Here is a 20904-nt window from a genome sequence, read left to right as displayed (position 1 = left end):
AGCCTGAGTAACGGCGTAACGGGGAAAATTAGTCTGCAAGGGGGAAAAAGCCAAAAAAAAAGTAAAAAAAAAGGAAACGAAAACTTAGTGCTAACCATACCAGTATATAATATCTAAAAAAAAAAAAAAAAACAAAGTTAAAAAGAAGCAGAAAAAAAAAGTTTATTGAAAATTTAAAAAAAACTAAAAATAAAATCGTCAATTACCACTAATTCGATTACGAAAATATAAAGCACGTGATGTAGAAATTTTTTTTTATTTTTTTTTATTTTTGTAAATTCTTTTCTTGAAGAAACTTTACTTTTTACACATATGTATGGTGACGAAATTTTATGTAAAGACTGAAATATTTTTAAATATTCGAAATAATTATGCGAAGGGAGGCAAAGATTTTGTCTAAAAATAAGCACATAATTATTGCTATGTATGTCGGCTGCGGCTGTGGCGTAGCTATAGCTATAAAATATGTTTGTGTGTGCCTTTGTGTGTGCAAAAATTGAAAATGAAAATTAAAAATAACCACATTTCTATACTTACATATAACACACACTACCTATGCACAGCTTGGTCCAATCTGTTTTAATAAAATAAAGAGTCAAATAAAAAGGAAAGAAAACGAAATTAAAAAAAAAAAAAAAAAAACAAAAAGAAAAACAACAAAAGAAATTTTTCTAATTTCCCTAAGCAATGCTTGTATATGTGGTTTGTGTTGATTTTTTTTTTATTTTGACATGTTTTCTCTTTCAGAGTAAAGTTTACGAAAATCGCTAAAGGAAAAGAATTGAGAGAAAAAGAAGGAAAGAAGGAAAATAACAAAAGTAAAACAAAAACAAAACTTAATCAAAACATTGTTAGAAAAAGCCCGGAAAACAGACGTAACGAAACAAGTGTCTACTTTTAATTCATTCTAAATCTTCTTCATTTACAAAGAAAATATCGAATTTATTTAAAAAAAGTTAAAGGTAAATAATTATATTGCAATAGAATTTTATATTTTTTAGTTTTATTACACTAATTGGAAATGATTCCGTCGGATGGTGGAGGGGGCGGGTTCATATTAGAATTGTACTTATCTTTATGTAAAACCACAAGTTAACCTCAGCTATTATTATGCTTAGATTGCGCTAATTATGCCGTCTCCCAATCCATGCTAAATTTTTAATACTCAATTGGAACTTTGGCGGAATACACCATACTTGACAAGACTTGAAAATGTGAACTGGCAAGCTTTGAGAACTACCTACTTGCTTGCTTGTGAACTAAAACTTAATATAAGTGTTTCTTAAATGCTAGACAAAACATGTGAAAACCCTGCAGTGAGTCGCGGCTCGCCATTAAATACCGTACACCGCTTCGTTTAATACGGTTATTCATATAACGATTTTTCAAAAGGCGCTTAGTCGAAAAATTGGGCCGATCCGAAGCATTTTCAACAGCATTCTTCCTTGGGCCAAATATATCGATGTATCAAATTCTATCAAAATAACTCAAAAAGTGCGAACAGCAGGTTAAACAAAATAAAACAAGACAGTTAGACGGACAGACAAGCTTAACCCGATTAAGGAAGTGATAAAGTGGCTCTGAATCAATGGGTATAAGAAAAGGTGTATCTATCTCAAATACTTCTGAGCGTTGCCTGCAGCTGCAAAGACTTAATATACCCTTACACCACAAGTGATGTAGGATATAAAAAGCACTTCCAATCGAGCAAGTGGCACGTCTGCTGTTAGCAAAGATTGTTATGATAACGAAATATTTTATAAAATCTTATGTTTAGGCTCTTGGTTATCAAAAAATTTGCCCAAAGCCCTATATAGCTTTTTTACTTATTTAGTTTAATTTATTATTAGGTGCTTGAATTAATTTCCATCGCTTTTGCTTCCGCGAAGAAATGAGAATGTATATATGTGTTGATATAAATAATTATCCATTATATTGCCATATCTCGATATTTTGAACTAAAAATAATAAAACGCTATAAGTCAGCTATCGTTAAAGGCAATTTAATCATTCAGTTGAGTGATTTAGAAATTTTTTATTCGCAAGTGCTGTTTTAATCGTTTTGCCTCATAGAAACTGTAATTTTGGAGATATGAGAGCTTGACTACTAACAACATGTTCCAGTTTATCAAATCTATACATAAGACATGAGTAATCAATTCTGCAGTCGTCTTTAAGATCTGAGAACTTTCATCTAATACTTCTGCCTTTACGCTTAACCCAACAAATTCTCCTTTTATTAGCAATCAAGCAAAGAAAAGCGTAAAATGGTTTTACATGGCATTTTGCACTGTTCGAAGTCTCTCGGTTTCAATTCTTATGATTTTCATACTCTTGAAGGATGTACAGCTTGAATGATGAAAGCTCTCAATTAGAGAACCTTTAAATTTCTCGTCCTTTAAGTATTGGACTAAAGGTGAATCTGCATTCCAAATAGATTGCAATTGCTTTCTATTCAAGCATTTTCGTCTATTTTTCAGCGATTTTCGTCATTAACCCAAAATCTTTAAGTAGTCATTCTCTACAGGTTAGTTGTGCAAGCTGGTCTTCTACTACTTTTTCCATTTATAGGTTAAGCCATCCACTCCAAGTTTCAACTGACGTTATAACTTACAACTGAGCGGATCGCAAAACAAATGCTTGCTTATACCTTATCGGTTGTTCATTGGAACTATGAAATATACGGAAATGAAAAATAAAAGAAAAGAAAGAGATTAATTCATGTCCCAAGTATTTCTGCATCATTTTCACTGAATAAGGTAAAAAGAGAAATTTACTTCTCTCCGCTCTTTCTTCTTTGTTTATATAGATATTTTTCTTTATTACTTGTCTCACCAAGGCACACAAACACGTGTGATGTCCTTGTTGGCTGTGCATATAAGACAAGGGTACGTGGTGTACGTTTTTTTTTTTTTTTTTTTTGCTTTTTTCCCCTTTGTTTGTTCGCTATGCAAAGCTACCTTTAAAGTCCAATCAACCCTTTTGTTGAATGTAAAATGTTGTGTGTTATTATTATAAAAACTTTCTATGTATATACACACAGGCGTCTGTGTGCTTATATTTATCTAATTGCTTATTATAAATTGATTTATATCGATTATCTGTTACACTTACGCTCATCACAAGGTTAGTTTAAATACTTTCCTTGATAAATTCAAGTGATATATATATATATATGTATGCAAGTAATGATTTTGCAAAGTTTTTGCCACAAGGCTTACACGGAAACGCAGGTATCATTGCCTCTTCATGAGAGGCGTTACATTGACGTCGTCAATGCTTAAGTGTAATCCAAGAACTTGATAACATCACAACATAAGCAAATTAATTCTAATACCATTTGCCCTCGATGTAAGTCTACTTTAGCTCTAGCTTACTTCAGTAGATAGACAGATCCAGTAACTAATTGCACAGATGATCACTTTTCGAAAATTTTGATCATAGTTAATAGAACCGGTTGTCCACTCTTCCACTAATCTCTTTATTCCCTACATTTCTTGTTTTACATTTCTATTTCACTTTGTCCGCGCAAATGGCCGAGTAAATAAGAATCGCTATTACCAAGTCTGTGTTCGAGGGTTCAAATCTGAATACGATTGTGTTTACTTCAGTCGTTAATGAGTGGTTAGTCCGCAGAAGTATAACACTTAAAGGTTGAGCAGACATGTACTAGACTGTGACCATCATCTCTCCATCTCTTTGCTGACTTGTTTCTGATCGTCACCGTATTACGCGAAAAGAGGGTGTCCCCTTAATGACCAGAGGAGAAAAAAGAAAACTTACTGGCCAGGGAAAGTTGAAATTCTTTACACCTTAGTTTGTAAACATATTTGAAGCCTTCTAAAGAAACCAGAGGCCAACGAAGACAGTAAGCGCTTATCAAAGTTCGCTGTACCTGCATTCCAATCAAATCTTGACATTTTATGAATCGCTATATTGCTTAACACGTTTGCGGACAGTAAAGATTTCATGGACGTCCAAAATTCGTAGCTATTTTATTTTAACTATAGTTGTGATATTTGGAATCGGTCTTAAAATATTTGGTAAGACTAACTACATTTTAATTGCACGTATGCAATGAATGCCATAACGTCCATGGGAGATCCAATTTCTTAAACGATTATTATTAATACGTTAAAACAGGTTGAAAAATTATATTCGAACACCACCGAATCTATTATACCCATCATCGTTACCCTATCAGATGTGAGGTCAATTTACGCTTTATTGTGGGGGTGTGCTTCGATCCTATTCGATTGGCCCATTTTTTGTCGAGTCCACGGGGAATGTTTACCACAGAGAACATATGCACTTTATGTGGTCGCCTGGGACTTCCTTCTGAGTGTTGCCAACGCTTTGACAAATTGAATATACTCGTCATCCTTCGATGATGGGTGTAATACTTGGCTTCAAAACTGAAATATTATTATGTTGACGTCATTTTACATCACACTAAAAACGAATGCTATAAACAAATGCTATAGAAGCTTGTTAAATGTGCTTCAGAGCTCGTTCAACTTTTATTCGATACAACTCTCGTCCCCTTAAAAACAAAGGAGGATAACACAATACTCTTAGTTGAGGGAGACTTAGGCATAGGGCTACTGAATATTCATCATTTCAAATATAAGTTGATTGTTGACCGTTTAAGGTTTAATTTTCATCCTGTGGTCTATCTACTACTACTAATACACACTTCTTAAGGAACTAAAGTGTAATCAAAGAAAAAAAGAAAAGAGTTTTATTTACAAAATCATCCATTATTTATGTCCTATCATCATATATCATTATTTGCGATACACCGTCAGTTTAGAATACATACATACAAACGTGAACACAAATCTCAAGATGAAACCTTGCAAAAAATAAAAACTCTAATCCTATATGTTTAAATGTCAAGATTGTGACGCACAAGTAACGTTTGATACAAAAAAAAAAAAAGAAAAACTTTCTTTGTATGAGTATGTGTATGAAATTATACACACGCGAATACATATTTGTAAACCTTTATGGCTACGTATACATACACACACAAGTACATGCGTTTAAATTAAAAAATTTTTTTTTATATATATACGTATATAATAAAGTAGTTCAAGGTTACATCCTGTCAATGTTACTGGTTTATGTGATATTTATACATCGGGATAAATTTAAGTGCATTTCCGGTTCGCATTTATTTATACACAAGTACTTAACGGTGAAGTTTATAGAGTATAGAGTATCCCGGCAATAAAAAAATTTGTTCTCTTCCTAAATAAACGGGAGATTTATCAAAAAAAAAAAAAATAAATAAAAAAAAATAAATAAATAAAAAAAAAATAAAAGAGCCACTATCTTAAAAGCAATTGAGGAGAGCGCCAACAGTGGAAACTTTTAAGAAAGAGAGAGTTCAACAATGTCAGTAGAAAAGGGAAGAGAAGCGCTGAAGAAAAGAGCCAAAGAGAATTTCTCCTAAAATTGAGTGATGTAAATGTTAAATGGGAGCTGGTTAACAAAATTATAAAAATATTAAACCTATTAACTGGATTTACTCAATTCTTTTTTTAGTATCTTTGAGCTATAAGCAGCTATATGCAAGCAAATGAAATGAATGAAGAAAAAAAAACAATTCTTAGTAAAAGATTTGTGGGAAGCACACAATATGCGCGCGTTCTCCAGTTAGATTTAGCACAGATATTAATGGAAGTACGTTTTAATCTTAAAGGATCAATACTTATTAGATTTTTGAATATTAATACATATTTACAAAACACATTTACGTGGGTTTACCAAAAAAATTATAAAGCAATCTGACGTTTATGATGTATTCATAGTGGAGTTTAGTCGTTTACTGAATTTGTCGACGCTTTTCTTAGCAGTCATCAGATCAAATTGAATAGGTAAGACTGGCGTGAAATCTCCAATGGAATTGTCGAGGTCTCAAAGATGATGCACCACTGCTAACTCAAAAAATTCGAATTTTAAATAGAAAGTAAAACGAGCATGAAAAATTCGTAAGCCATTGCGAAAACAGTAGATAAGAAATTATGCGATCAAGAATCGAAGATCCTTGGTAGAGTAATGTCAGGTCTCAAGCTTACTTCACGTAGCCAGAACACGCTAAGTTTAATATTGCGGCCATCGATCGATCGATTACATGTTAATTTCCATATGTTTATTCTAACTTTCGAGACCACCACCGCCACATTGCTACCGCAAGCATTGTTATACGCAATCAGAAAGACAAAAGGACTGAAGAATCAATAGCAGGAAAGACAAAAAGATCATCGCATAAATGGATGAACAGATAGACGGACACCTTTTTTTTGTAATCATCAAAAATGCACTTGGCTTATAGAGCTTCTAACCAGTATGTGTGGGTAATGCAAACGAAAAAACATAATTAATTTACCTCCAAGTCTTAAGCTTGCTTGACGAGTCTTATTGAATTTGTTAAAAGCCATTGAAATTTGCAGATTGTTTACCCCTTAAATATCCCTATCGACGGGTTAGAGGGTTTGCTCAAGCATGCCGTCAAGTGTTTTCGCTTGAAAACACTGCATTAAGTCATTAATTTTGACGGCTTTTTGGGTAAATAAATCTTAGCTATGAAACTTATATTTCACACTGTTGTGATCCAGAAATCCCAAAAGAATTTATAGTGAAGACATTAGTACTGCACAGGTGAAGAACACAGATTTTCGTTCGTTAAAGTTTTTTCAATATGTGTCACACAATCATCATTTTCATTGCATTCAGTTTGAGTGTTTTAAGTACAGAGAGTGAATTAGTAGCGGAAAACACAAAACCCATTAGAATATCATTGACAAAGGCTATCAGTGGATTTATGCGTAGAAATGTGTAAAACAATTCTTGCAAAAATTGTAATACATTTCTTTTCAAGCACATTCACTTTCATTTATAGAGAAAATTCAAAGATTTTTTCTGCATTTTTACTTTTAGTCATTTTAGTTGGTACGAAGGTTGATTAACATGTGCAATACCCTTAGTGCTTGAAAATTGCAGCGTTATGTGCGATAAGTAAAATCAAGTGTAGTAGAAATCCCTTATTGCGTTTTAAAAAAAACAAGAATATTTCCTTAAGGGTTTTTTCTCTCACAGAGAACGAAGCCTTACAATTTTTTTTTTTTTTTTTTTTTTTCTATACTAAGTCTCAAGATTAATTTGATAAAAGCAAAGAAGCATATAAAAATTTTGCATACCGCGTGGTTTTGCACAAACTGTACAAAACTAACATGTTAGCAGTTTCGCATTTCTAGGAAATAACAAAAAAAAAAAATTTATTTAGCTTTGGCCGAATATATTCGTCAGCTGCTTGCTTATTAGTAAATCTTATCGAAACTAAGGAAAATAAACTTAAATAAAAAAGCATTTAATATAAGGCATTGTTTAATATCACAAAAACCAATATCAACACAACATACCTGCAAAGTGAAGTGTTAACGTAACTACTTGACATATCTGACTATACCTTAACATTCAAATTTTACAATGACGTACGTAAGCAAAAAGAAAATACTTAACATAATTTGCAGAAAAGCATAACGTAATCGAAAAATAATACTGACATGTTATAGTCTCGAAGAGTATGCTACGCAGGTAGCCCGAATAAAATTATTTTATTACAAAAAATAACAAAAGAAGTACGAAAAGCAATGCTTTTGAAGAAAGTGTTAAAGCGTCTGTTTGGCCTTGGACGATAACATTCTAGATGGCTGACGCGGGAGAAAAATTTTTCATACAAAGAAAAAAACCTAGCAAGGGTAACCTCTGAAGCAAAAAGCTAAACATTATACGACCAATTCTTTTTACACGAATTTTTTGTTCTAGCATGACAAACTTAGGTATATAGCAACAAAGTATAATTGTTGAAATACCGTGATTATTGACGAAGTTGGTCGGTTTATGATTGCACCTAAGCTAGTGCCTTGGTCTGCTATAGACAGACTACCCGAATTTCATAATCAATTTGAATGTGCATGAATGTCCAAGAATGTCCACTTCGTAGGATGCAAGATATAATTTCAATACAGTTCTAAAAGTCGATGTTATCACCTAGCGATGAATAGTCGCAAAATTGATTTTCATTCCTAATTTTAATTCTTATATGTTGTACTTATGGACTAAATGTTCACTACACACTAATTAAAAATGATTTTTTTCTTTGTAATAAAAATAAATTGTTTTTGTTTTGTAAATATGCATTATTACCTTTTTTACACGATTTTTTTGAAAAATATTTCGAGTGTTTGCATCTTACACGTATTTTTAAAGTTGTGAATCATATCTATTACATATGTCGTATTTCCCTTTTTACACGATTTTTTTTGCGCGCGGCCTTTTAAGCAACATGCCCATCGTGTAAAAAAGACTTGCCTGTATATTCTTTTTAACATAATGAAGAAATTACAACAAAATGTGCCTTAAGCCATAAAATTCTTGGATTACTTCAGCTGATTTTTAAATTGAATAACCTTGAAAAATTGTAAACTTTTCACGTCAATTTAAGAGAAAAGCAAATAAATGTCCCGCACTTTAGAAATGAAAAATGGAGCATTTATACAATTCATGTCACCTTCAACGTCGGCTGATGTGTGCGAAAAGTGTATGCTGAACATAATATAACAACGGTGACATATATAAGCAAAGAGTCGTTTACCAGACACAAAGCGATTCATACTCGTCGTAAAATAGAAAACTCAGCAAAATATACTTTGCCAGTGTTATGCTCAAATTGTATAAATAAACGTAACCTGATACTTATGTTTACATCAATTTTATGCATTCTAACCATAGGGATACATGAACATGAACGCGAGATGCCGAAAAATGTCTCTTAAGTGGAAATTCTATAGGTTCACATTTATTGTAACATTAGTAGAATAATAAATGCCTGAATAGTGCAATAATAACTAGAGTAGGCCCTAAGCAATTAAATACTGTTTACATTGCTGATCTCCAATTTGCATTTCATGAACGCTGCTACGAACGAATTTTCCATTGTAACCTTATCTGTGTATCTTAAACAAATAAACAGAACGAATATTTTGTTAAATGCTTGTATAAGCATCCCCAACCCGCTCGAAGTTTAGCCAAACTTTTAGCTTGTTCTTAAGAGATATTTGTACCAAATTTTAAAGCAATCTTTTCCTCTGATTTTAGGATACGAAGATTTGTTCTTAATGGGTTCTAGATTAATCTTACCGGCTGCAAGTTATATCCTTTCATTCACTGGAGGGATGTGATCGCAACAACTTTCAGGCAAATACCCTCTACGAACAGTAAGTGATAGATTTTTGTCTATTATAGGAGTAAGTGTGGCCAGAAAACGCCAAGTTTAATATTGTGCTTATCGATCGCTTATACGTTGAGTTTGAACTGGCCACCCAAATTTTCGGAGCCAGTGCTGCATTGCAAAGGCAAATATCGTTACATACAAGCAGAAAGACAGACGGATTAGCAGACGACTGGGCCACACGACATATGGATAATCGAATAAACGGATGGACGGACAGATCGGGAGCATTTTATAGACTTGAAATTTTGGCATGATCAAAAGTGAATAGAACGACTAATATTTAAACGAATGGACGGACGGACGGATTGCCAGGATTCCAAAGATTTGGAATTTTGCATTGATCGAAAGTATATATACTTCATGAGGCCTCTAAAGGATATGTACGAGTGTTGCAAAGGGAAGGACATATTTAATCTACCTCCATCTCTCGCTAATGTGCATACAAAAAAAAAATATTACTAGTGGTCCTAACCATTCTAATGAATGATTAAATTCTCCAAATTTTTGTTCGCCTGCACCTAAAGATCCCTCGCGTTAGAGAAGTTTGAGAAACACTGATACGTGCCTCAGCACTTCATTTAAAATTCGCTTAAAACCGCTCATATTCAATTATCACTTGTTGAGCTTACCATGAAATATTATGAACTAAAAATGTGATGCACTGCTTAGAAAAGCATTCATAACAACATAAACTGTGCAGTCGAGTCAGTCAAGTGTTTAATAAGAATCAGAAAATTTTGTTTAGTTGAAATTTTTCTAGTTTCTAATTTGGTACGCTACAAACTCATAAATACCCTTAAGACATTTCCATGAAAATTCTCTTTGAACGAAATTTCCTCAGAGCATATTTTTTTTCTTTTTTTTTTTTGGATTCCATTAAAAATTTATTTGTATCCCAGTTCAAGTAGAAAAGACACAAAAAAAAAAAAAAAAAAAATCAAACTTTTTCTTATTTGAATTTTGCATACAACGAAATTATACTTAAAAATTGTTTGGCTTTTAGCCAAACCAACTACAACAATGACAACAGTAATAAAAACGAGGGAAGAAGTTTGTTATGCAATGACATCCGTGTCCTCATTTAAAAAATTGCTCGAATGCAACCATAATACAAACGCACATATCCTGCTTTTACTGATAAATAGCAAACAATCATTGCACAGTAAATGTACAACAAATGCATAAATGTTTGTTTGATTATTTGAATTTGTGTGGGCAACTTTAACTGCCAGCCAGCCAATAAGAAAATTGCGGCTACACATTATAACAACAACAACAACAAAAAAAAACAATGAAAAACGAAAACATGACAAGTACCTCAATACTATTTAAACATGCAAATGTCTATCTATATGTCTGTCCACATATATTATATTATATTATATCTATCATTGTGTTAATATGACTTAAATATGCAAAAACATAATAAATGCAATAATAGGTAAGTGATTCTGCTCTACAAATAGTAGCGAAAAAACTTGAAATATTGATTTTTATGAAATCATAATACAATTACAACGAATATTACAAAAATGTTTGCTATATGTGTCTCTTCACGAGAAAAACGAGTATTTTTATTATAGTAATCTAACGATTTTTATGCCAAAAATTTACTTATGCAGAGTCACTACAATTTTTATCCTTATCTTAAGTTTTCCTCTGTTATCCCTTGTATGCTCAACGATATGCTCATATCTTTAAGTGAAAATTCCTTATCTTATTCCTTCCTACTATCTCATCCTTATCTTTTCCTTCTATCAATTCCTTATCCACTACCTCAAAGATTTGGAAAAGGAGTCTGAACGGATTTGGCTTCCAAATCCCCATATCACGATTATAACCGTTTAACAGAGCTCTATGTTTGTTGATGAATGTCTTTGTTAGTTAAAATTGATTTTATCTCGACAGACCCTTTGGAAAATTTTCCATCATTGAAAGAATGATCAATAAAAGTGTTTCCACTTCAGATGTAGACGATCGTTCGCCTATGCAGAAAGATTTTGTGCTTTTCACTGAGGGGCTCGGTGATCGATCTGTGTCCACAACATTCAAGCAGGAGCAAATTTTCACTTCATTTATTTCAGTAAGCAACTTCTTCGAAATTCTTTCTTTGCCTCTCATCCATTGTCGGTTTCGATTTCTCCATATCATGTCTCACGCGAACGAATGAGTACCAGTTTAATGATATTGAAAAAAAAATTGGCAAAATTAGACTAAATAAGATTCGCATTTAAGTGTTGAAACATAATTTGGTAGAAACTGTCTCCCATAATTTGGTAGAAACATCTGCTTAGGCGTCCATGTGTCAATTTCCCCAGAAGCCTTGTAAAGGGAAGGCCCTGTAAAAAGACTCGATATGAAAACTGTTTCCTGTTCGCAAATGTAAGCTTTAGTTGAGCGATATTCTATGCCTTTAATCGAGAGATGTCGTACATTTGCATTGAAAGCCCATGGCAGCAGTTCGAATATCCTAGCAATCCTATGTTTGGTTTGGTTTTACCAAACTGCGAGATTACATGATGCCAGGCAGGGAATGGCGCTAAGTCAGCGCGAAACGTCTATAGTCATCATCTCATTGTGACTAACGAATATGCGGTCTTTGACTTTTTTGCGACTGTTGCTGTGATTTAGCCGATGCAACGCAATTGTACCTACAAGTAAGATATAAAGAAATGCAATATGCACGACAAGATCGCATTCACTTCTAAAGCCTGGGATGTGGATCTAAGTGGATTGAGACACAAACAGCGAAAATAACTAACTTCGGTTGCTTATCTTCAAAGCATTGTCGAAAAATGTTACAATGGCATCAAATCAATTGAGTCTAGATGTAATTTCGCCAAGTGATTACCATGATTACCCTGAGCTATTAAAATAGTAGGACCATGCAAGTCTTTGAAGTCAGGGCAAAAAGTTTTGGCAAGAAAGATGAAATCGGAGAGATGTTCTTGCAAGTGGTCAAACTAAGTGAATTGCATTCGCAATCATTAGATAATGCATAACATTCCAGGTGCAACCTGTTCTTCCAAACTTTAAATGTATTCGACGCAGCACACAATAGTAGATACAGCATGGATAACCACTGTCAAGCCTTTAAAGAAAGTTGCGACATATGAATTGGAAAGCCGTTGAGACTGAATATATAGTAAAGGAAAAATATATATGTTTGCTTCATTAACTCCTGATCCCATTAGCGGAAAAAAGATTTCCTGTAACTGGATACATTTGCGTGCGTTTTGCTTTTATTGTCCATAAGATATTCTTAGGCAGCGTAATTTCAATGAAGTCGCCTTGATGTCCATGAGTATACGTCTCTATTTTAGGTTAAATTAGGACGCGGTTTGGCGACATTGATAACTGGTACGCTGCCAAACGCATGTAGTTGCGTTAAAATTTAATTTATATTTTTGATATTATTTTTTTAATTTCACTCAAAACACTCAAAAACATTCTTAGATTCTACTTAGCAAATGCATTCAAATTATCTAGACGATTAGAATTATACTTATATATTTATGTATTATATACAAGTTTATCAATTTTTCATTATTCACTTGACGTTTGCATGTAAAGAGAAACAAGTAAGACGATTATATTCGGTTGTGGGCGCATCTCTCATACCCATCATTGTTACTCTAAGATAGGTCTCAAGAAATGGAAAAAAATTATTTTTCATTTTCGATAATATTAAATGGGCATGGTTGAGTTTTTTCATTTTTATAGAAAAAAATTTGAAATTTATATCGCGTGTCTGCAAGATATATCTTCATCTTGTTATCACAGCAATTAACGGATAGATGAACAGACGGACTGACAAATATGTACACTTTATCGGGTCTCTGGAGCTTCTTCCAGGGCGATGCAAGCATTTTGACAAAATAATGATATTTTTTCCATTTCGTGTTTCATACGTGTTCCAGGCTCACCCATAAAATATAAATGGGAATTTTTACCGTAGCGTCGTTTATAAATAGGGAGCAAAAAATCATATTTTCTTTACGTTTTGAAAACAGGGGTGGTTTCGGGTTACGTTGTGCTGTGAGCGTAACCTTTGAACGATTTGGCCCAATTTCATTACCAACATGCGTGCAAGATCTCCAATGCTTCTGGCAAATTTGAGGCTAATGGCTTTCTTCTTGCGATCAGGAGAATATTTACATACAGATAGACAGACATGCTTAAATGGGTTTTCCTCCTGAGTGTTGCAAAAGTTTTTTTCTCATCCTTCGGCAATAGCTACGAAAATCATAAAAACTAGTTACTCAGAACTTTTTAATGTAACGTTCAACGTTTGTAGTTTCGTTCGAAATTCTTTGACAACATCACTGAAAACGACTTCAGGACAAATCTCGCATTAGAAAGACGAGAAATGTCATGAGAAAAAAAAGTAAAGATCTATGGCTAGTGATAAATGATATTTTCAACGACCATTTGATTAGAGCAGGGCCGTAGATTTCCGAAACGTTTTCTCTCACTCTATAGTAGCTGTCTACGAAAGCGAACATAGCTTGCTTACTTGTTTACTTATACGCATACGTATATGTATTCAAAATTTTTCTGGTGCCAATATTCTGCATTTCGTTAAAATATAACCAAAAAGCAAAAAAAAAAAAAAAAATAAAAGAAATTGGGTCAAAACAAAAACTATATTTATACGCACAATTCTAGGGAAGGCGGGCAGAGTACGTGCATATCTTGCTGGGCACATACTGCTAGTAACAAAAATATATAAAATTAAAACTGAAAGTTAATTAACATCAATATCGACAAAACTTTGAGAGATAATCACATACATACAAAGCACATGATGAGAACACACAACAACCGTTTAATTAATAAAGGAAAATATTATTATTAGCATACGGAAAAATATACATATATTTGCATTGATACACGTTATATCTATGTATATATAGCAATAATGATTCACCGTTTCCATTAGTGTACTTTAGGTTATTGACCCCTTGGCTACGATATGCGTACACATAAGCATAAATATAGAAAACAATTTCCTAATACAATGCATTTATAAGCTATCAACGAGCGGGCGTCTATGGATAGTTGCTCGGACATATGGAAAAAGGGCCAGCGTAAATACGCGTTCAAAGGTACAAACGTATAAATGTTATGAACGAATATCTGCAGGGGTTGTAAGAGATTACGAAAGATTTAATGAAAACGGAAAAAAAAAAAAACGAAATAATTTTGTTTGGATTTAGTGGAAGAAAATCTTTTATCAGATCTCGACCTCCTGCACTCCACACCTAGAACAACAGCAATTTTTAAATGTATGGGGCAAATTTTTTTTTATTCAGCAGCACTTGTAAATGAGATAAATATTATAAACTATGCTCTACATGATGCAATTTTTATAGCAACAGATGTTCCAAAATAAGTAAATAGCTTAGTGTTTTTTTTTTAACGATAATGCTCGCATATAAAGATATTGTGAAAAAAATTTGCAAAACCACTCTTGTTCTGAATACTTTGAATTTCCATTTTTATGTAAGGAACCATCAGACAATGCATAAATATATTCGGTGGTAGTGAAAACAGTTTAATGGGGACCGACATTGCACGACTCTACAGTTTTGCCTTTCCCTATTGTCCTTCAAAATAAAGCGTTATATGAGAAGTGGTGGGAAAAGTGGACCAATCGGAGCCGTTTGTCCTTGGGCCAAAAGACATCATTGTACCAAATTTCATCAAAATATCTCGGAAATTGCGACCGGTAGGTCGAACACAAGAGAACAAGAGAGGCAGACGGACAGACGGAGGGGCAGACAAGTTTGAATCGATTCAGAAAGTGACTCTGAATCGTTCGATGTAATAAAAGATGGATCTCTCTCAAGCCCCGATTAGCAAGAACTATACAATCTCGAGAAAAAGCAGCTAAAGAGAAAATGGGTTTTGTTTCATAAGCTCAACGAAATCTTGAAAACCTCTTTTTTTTTTCACATGCACTGTTGCATGCACTGCGCCCAGATGTTGGAAAACTGTCAACATTGTTTTTAAATGTTGCTGATGGAAAAACTAAAAATATTGTTCATCAAAACGCATTAATTTAATGCAATGACAAAGTTGGGCGGGTTATCTAGCATCAAATATCAGGTCAATGTAAGGTCATTTTCAGATACTTTTTCGAAATCACTCGATGACAAAATTCAAGGTTCACTTTTATTGATTCAATTGAAAAAAATAAAAATTTCAAATTTAATTATTAAAAATTGAAATTTTCAATTAATATGGAGAATGTAAAAGTCAAAAATTCTTAATTGCACTCCTCAAAGTGATGCTGTTGCTATCTAGGTGCACCTGAGCTTAACTTAACTTAAAAGGCATTCGTATGCTTATCATGTCTGACGCACCATGTTATGTGCTTGCATGCTTGTGCATATAGATATGTATTGTTTGTGTACGTGTATTGTATACTAGATATGTACGAATGCAAGTGACCATCGCCATTAGAGAGATGCCGCCACTTTTGCATAAATACTTTTTTTATGCGTTAAAAGCTCTTATTTCAATTATGTTCTCTTCAAGGCATGTTTTCTTTTTCTTTTGTTTCATTTTTCGTTTTTCTTATTTCATTTCTAACGCGACATGTTATGAATGCCAAAAATATATATGTCCCAATAGAAAAACGGGCGCCATTAACCGAATACTTTTTGGTGACGTGAAATTATAATTAGCCTTTTTGGCATAATTTCTTTAATGAAAAGCAAATTCCAATTTTTAATTTTTAAAATTTAAATTTTCAATGCAAATAAATAAAAAAAAAAAAAAAGAAGAAAAGAAACAACTTAAAACTTTTAAAGAAAGACTCGACAATATTTTCAAGTATCAAGATGTTGCAGTAGAGCAGGAAAGCATTGAAGGGCTCTTTGGTTGCAGAGTAAATTTTCAATTGGTGATATTGAGTAAAACAAAAACAAGACATAAATAAAAACACTATAGCTGGCGAAGACTAACCTCTAAATACCTTACTTCATTTCGCTTAATACGATTATTCATGCATTTTCATGAGAATACATTCATCAATACATTTCGCGACTACCAAGTCAGTGCGTGCGAGTTCCAAATCTCAATGCACTTTACCCAATTTTTTACTAAAGGTTGCGAATTTATTGCCAAAGAACGGTACATTGCGTTTTAGCGTCGATCAGTAGCCATTGCTTTTTCCCAACCCATGTCGGAAGAAACCTTCATATTTTGAACCTATCCACGAACTTACCTAATTGTTCGTCTCTTCATATGAGGAAAAGCGCTGATCAGACACAGTATGTGTTATCAACCGGAACAAGTGACAATCGGCAAGGGCAATGTCCGGTGAATACACTAGGCAGTGTGTCGTACATAACAGGTTGAAAATATTTCCTGAACGATTTTTGCTATATGGGTTCAAATGTTTTCAAACTGAAAACTCCCGATATCCCGACTTTTGCCTTATCACGCCTGTTTTTTGTCGCTATCGGATCAATTATTATTTGTAACAATCCTTAGTGGTAGTTTTATCTGATTGAAACGAAGTCCAGTATACGGCGCACTGCCGTCATCTTTGTTGTTAATGGTTCTCCTACTCTGCCACGTGATCATTTGGACTTTGAATATTGTAACGCATTCACTGTTTATTACTTATAAAGGCTTAATAGCACTATCCTCAAAATTAGACAGGAAACGTAAACTGTCCGCAAATAATGCTTATTCAACAAAAACCTTGACATTTTCAGACGGAAAGAGATGTGATGATGATAGGGTGGCCAAATCTTCCGGTTAGGCCAACTTTTATCAAACAGCGGAAACTAATGGGTACTCTTATGGTTACAGTTACAGTAAGCGCCCAGTCGTTAAAAGCATAACACGCAGTGATCGGGAACGTACTCGTAAGAGTGCCACCATCTTCCTATCTCCTTCTCTTTACTCATTTAGTTCTGAAGGCGACATCCTATGAAAGAAAAAAAAGGACTGACTTAACCCAATTTTAGTATACGTAATTTGCTTGTGAAAGGTTTTATTACTTCTCACTCATTTTCATTATAAAAAAAATTACAAATTACACTGCTTCACCATAAAAGGGATTACCTTTCATTAGTACCCCAAATATATGGCGGGGTCTAAAAAATAGATCTACGTTATGCGAATTTCCAATGGTTAAGTTTTATGCCAAACTGTTACCGCGGATCAACATTCATCATAAAATACTAACAATTTCCTTCATTGCCAAAAGGCTTAGTATTCGCGGAAATATTTAGAAGGAATGAAGGTTCAAAAAATATACTCAAGTGGTGAAAATTTCCTCCAGTTCATTTTAATGCCAATGCGCTACTACAGATTAAATCTCACCATGAAATATTGAAAATGAAACCTTTTTGGCGCACAATGGTTTATTTTTCCTGAAAGTCCTTATATGCGGTGATATGCGGTAAGATTAATTTCTTTGTCAAATTACTATTACAGACCAATTTTTACCTTGAAAAATTGTAAAAAGGTATACCCTTTTACTATAAGAATATTCAGTTTTCGTAAAAGCGTGCCCCATGAGCTACAAATTATTCACATCAATACAGAATGCCGAAATCCTCCTACTCAACTTAACTTACTCTTTCGGTCGAGGCATTTTGAAAATTGCATATAACGACCTTCCAAAATTAGGGTTTGTATGAAAAAGTGATCCCATCTAATTCTTTTCCAAGATAAGCATCTTTGGCTGAAAATACGTCAGCGTACCGAATTTGGTTCATATGTGTCAAAAATTACCAACTATAGATTGCACCTTAGACGGACGGATAGACAGATGTGTGTAAATGATTCTGAATCGATCGGTATAAAAAAAGATGGGTTCATCTTAAGTCCATCTGAGCGTTACACACACATCCGCATAAATTTAATATGCTCTACATCGCAAATTTTGTGTAGCCTTATAGCGGGTCAGGTGTTGGTCAAAAGTTTTCTCTGAATGCAGTTAGGAAATGTTAAATCTATAAAGTAGATTTAATGCAAACAATTTCTTTGTAAAAAAAAACTTTTTATTATTATTTTCCTTTTTTTTAGTTTTAAAGCGATAAAAATTAATTTTGTTCTTATCCTTCTCATTGACAGTTATTTCATTGAAAAGGACGTAATTAAGGAAAAAGGAAAACTTTCAAGAACTTTTTTTTACTTTAACAAAACTTTTATGAAATATGACAGCTGAAGTTATGGCCGCCAGTGATGCAAATTATGATCCAGGTAAAATTTAAAATTCGAAAATTACTTAAAGGAATTCTTATTTTAATTGAAATCTTGCATGGGTCCTGTGCAGCACTTTCCAAGTTGATAACAACCCTAAAAGAAGCTGAAACGTTATCAAATGATCAGGAAATCGATTTTCTAAAAGCTTTATTGGAATCAAAGGAACTCAATGCTTTAGTTAATGTACACACCAAAGTAGCCAAAGTGGGTAGAGATGATCGTTTAGCACCGATGCTCTCTAATTCGGCTGTGGTATGTGTGCGAACCTCTATCTATCCTCTTCGCTTAACATAGTTTTTTAATTAAATATAAAATTTTTATCAGATCTTATATGAAGCATTGGAACAATTGTCACAACGTTGTCATTTAAATGAAGATTGTCGAGAAGTATTTCACTTGCTACAGAAACCGCATTTACAAGTAAGTGCAAGTATATGGTTGCCTTTAGTTGGCTGGTCTTTGCTTACTTATTGAAGGCTTTCGTGTTTTTCTCGTTTGTTTCAAATACGCAGAGTTTACTTCACGCCCACGATGCCATTGCACAAAAGGATTTTTATCCACATTTACCGGAACTGCCCGTTGAAATGGATGAAGATGAGGAAACAATTAAAATTGTGCAATTAGTGAAAAGCAATGAACCTCTGGTGAGTACGGATTTTAACACTTGCTTTCCCCAACACATACATTCGTTTATACATATATACAATTACAATTTTTATGCGCCTATTATCAATCATTCAGTCATTCATGCGATATAAAGTAATCTATAATTTTCACACTTTTACGCTTTTTATGCTTTTCTCTCTCACTATCATCATCATCGCCAGTGACATTATGCTCAGGCTTTATGCTATCATTTGTCGTCTTTGCAAACATCCTTTTCTATTACTGTCTCAATGTGACGTTCCACACAATTATATACATATATATATATATATATATATATATATATATATATAAAATCACATTTGGCTTTGTGTCTGCCTCTATTTCTATTATCACTCAATTCAAACGTTTACTATCAATCCGTAGGTCTATTGACACAATAAGTGTTAACGTATTCTTTGTCCTTTGTCGCTTGTCTTTTAAATCCATTTCCATCCTATACATTTGTGCGGGAAAATTGCTTTTGAACTTATGAGTGAGTAAACTATTGCATCTATGCATAATTCTGTGCGTAATAAGGTCGCTTTGAATATCAAAATATATCGTTTGTATTACATTGAAATTGAACGCTCGCAGGCGTAGTAAGTAATGCTAATAATTACTTAGCAACATGTCGCTAGCATTTCTTCATAGGTTTTTTTTTGAAAACTGAAATTTTTACCGATTTTTTATGAAAATATTCATCGGCATCTCTAAAACCGGTGAAATTCATTTGGCCTGTCAATCCAATGGAGAAAACATGTTTGTTGGTTTCTTTCTTTCTCTTTATATCCCAAAACAATTGTATCACAAGGGTACATCAAGTTTGGGTGATTGTATGCAACATCCAAAACGACTTGTAATAGATTCAATTTTGTTATCAACCATCCGATTCAGAATCATTTGATGAATCGACTTAAGTTTGTCTATCGGTCTGTCCATCTCGTTTCTTTGTGTTCAGCATACAGGCGTCCATTTTTAAGATATTTCGAAGAATTTTGCTATAATGACGTGTTTTGGATCAAAGACGAAAGCTATTGAAATGATGATCGGCCCACTTTTTCGATAACTTCTCAAATAGCGCCTTAGTTTTTTGAAAAGTCGTTATTCCGAAAACCTCAGGTTTTGTATAGGATGAGAGCAAATGAAAAATCGAAATGACGGACCTACTACTCGCCTCCAGATTCCAACTACTTTAGATATCAATTGAGCCAATCCTTCCGCCGAAATTATAAATTTGACTTTCGCACCTACGGAAATGAAACTATGCTTAGCCATTTAGCTTTGGATAGTAATTGGATTGGATTTTCACCATGAATTCGTACATCTATCGGGTGACGTAGTTTTGCATAAATGCGATAACATTTACAAAGTATAATTGCATTTATGCGCATCACTTTTGTGGTCGCCGTTAAGTCGCATTTAATACTAATTGAATTTTAAGGAGTGTTACTAAACGGTTTCTATCAACTTTTATTTTTGTTCTCGTTTTTCAATGGCCGTTGGTGTTGCACTTTAAGTGACTGTTGTTACATACATACAAAAAGAGTTTATTCATTCATACCGAAATGAATAATTGACTGTACAATAAATTCTCGATAAGTTAGACATTGTGGCGCGGCATAAAAGCCAAACGAATAAAAGAATTAGATTCAAGTTAGAGAGAGAGAGAGAGAGAGAGAGAGAGAGAGAGAGAGAGAGAGAAATAATTTTGGTTTGTCCTCCCG

At 33.5% G+C, this 20904-nt stretch overlaps 1 protein-coding gene across 4 annotated transcripts in view; it reads left to right on the top strand.

Moving 5' to 3' along the window:
* The first annotated feature begins 298 nt into the window (after positions 1-298).
* LOC119635582 (MAGUK p55 subfamily member 7) overlaps positions 299-20904 on the top strand; it is a 28917-nt gene continuing 8311 nt past the window's right edge. The window contains exons 1-5 of one of the 4 annotated variants that reach the window (XM_038030450.1): positions 299-962; positions 18401-18529; positions 18603-18784; positions 18857-18952; positions 19045-19176. In XM_038030450.1, the coding sequence (XP_037886378.1) occupies positions 18484-18529; positions 18603-18784; positions 18857-18952; positions 19045-19176 (456 nt within the window). In that variant the 5' untranslated portion in view covers positions 299-962; positions 18401-18483. The remainder of the gene's footprint in view (positions 963-18400; positions 18530-18602; positions 18785-18856; positions 18953-19044; positions 19177-20904) is intronic. The other 3 variants (XM_038030451.1, XM_038030452.1, XM_038030453.1) reach the window with 3 other exon arrangements.

This window comes from Glossina fuscipes, unplaced genomic scaffold, assembly GCF_014805625.2.
Source record: "Glossina fuscipes isolate IAEA_lab_2018 unplaced genomic scaffold, Yale_Gfus_2 27, whole genome shotgun sequence".
Lineage (NCBI taxonomy): Eukaryota > Metazoa > Arthropoda > Insecta > Diptera > Glossinidae > Glossina > Glossina fuscipes.
This window is presented reverse-complemented; position numbering and strand designations above follow the sequence as displayed.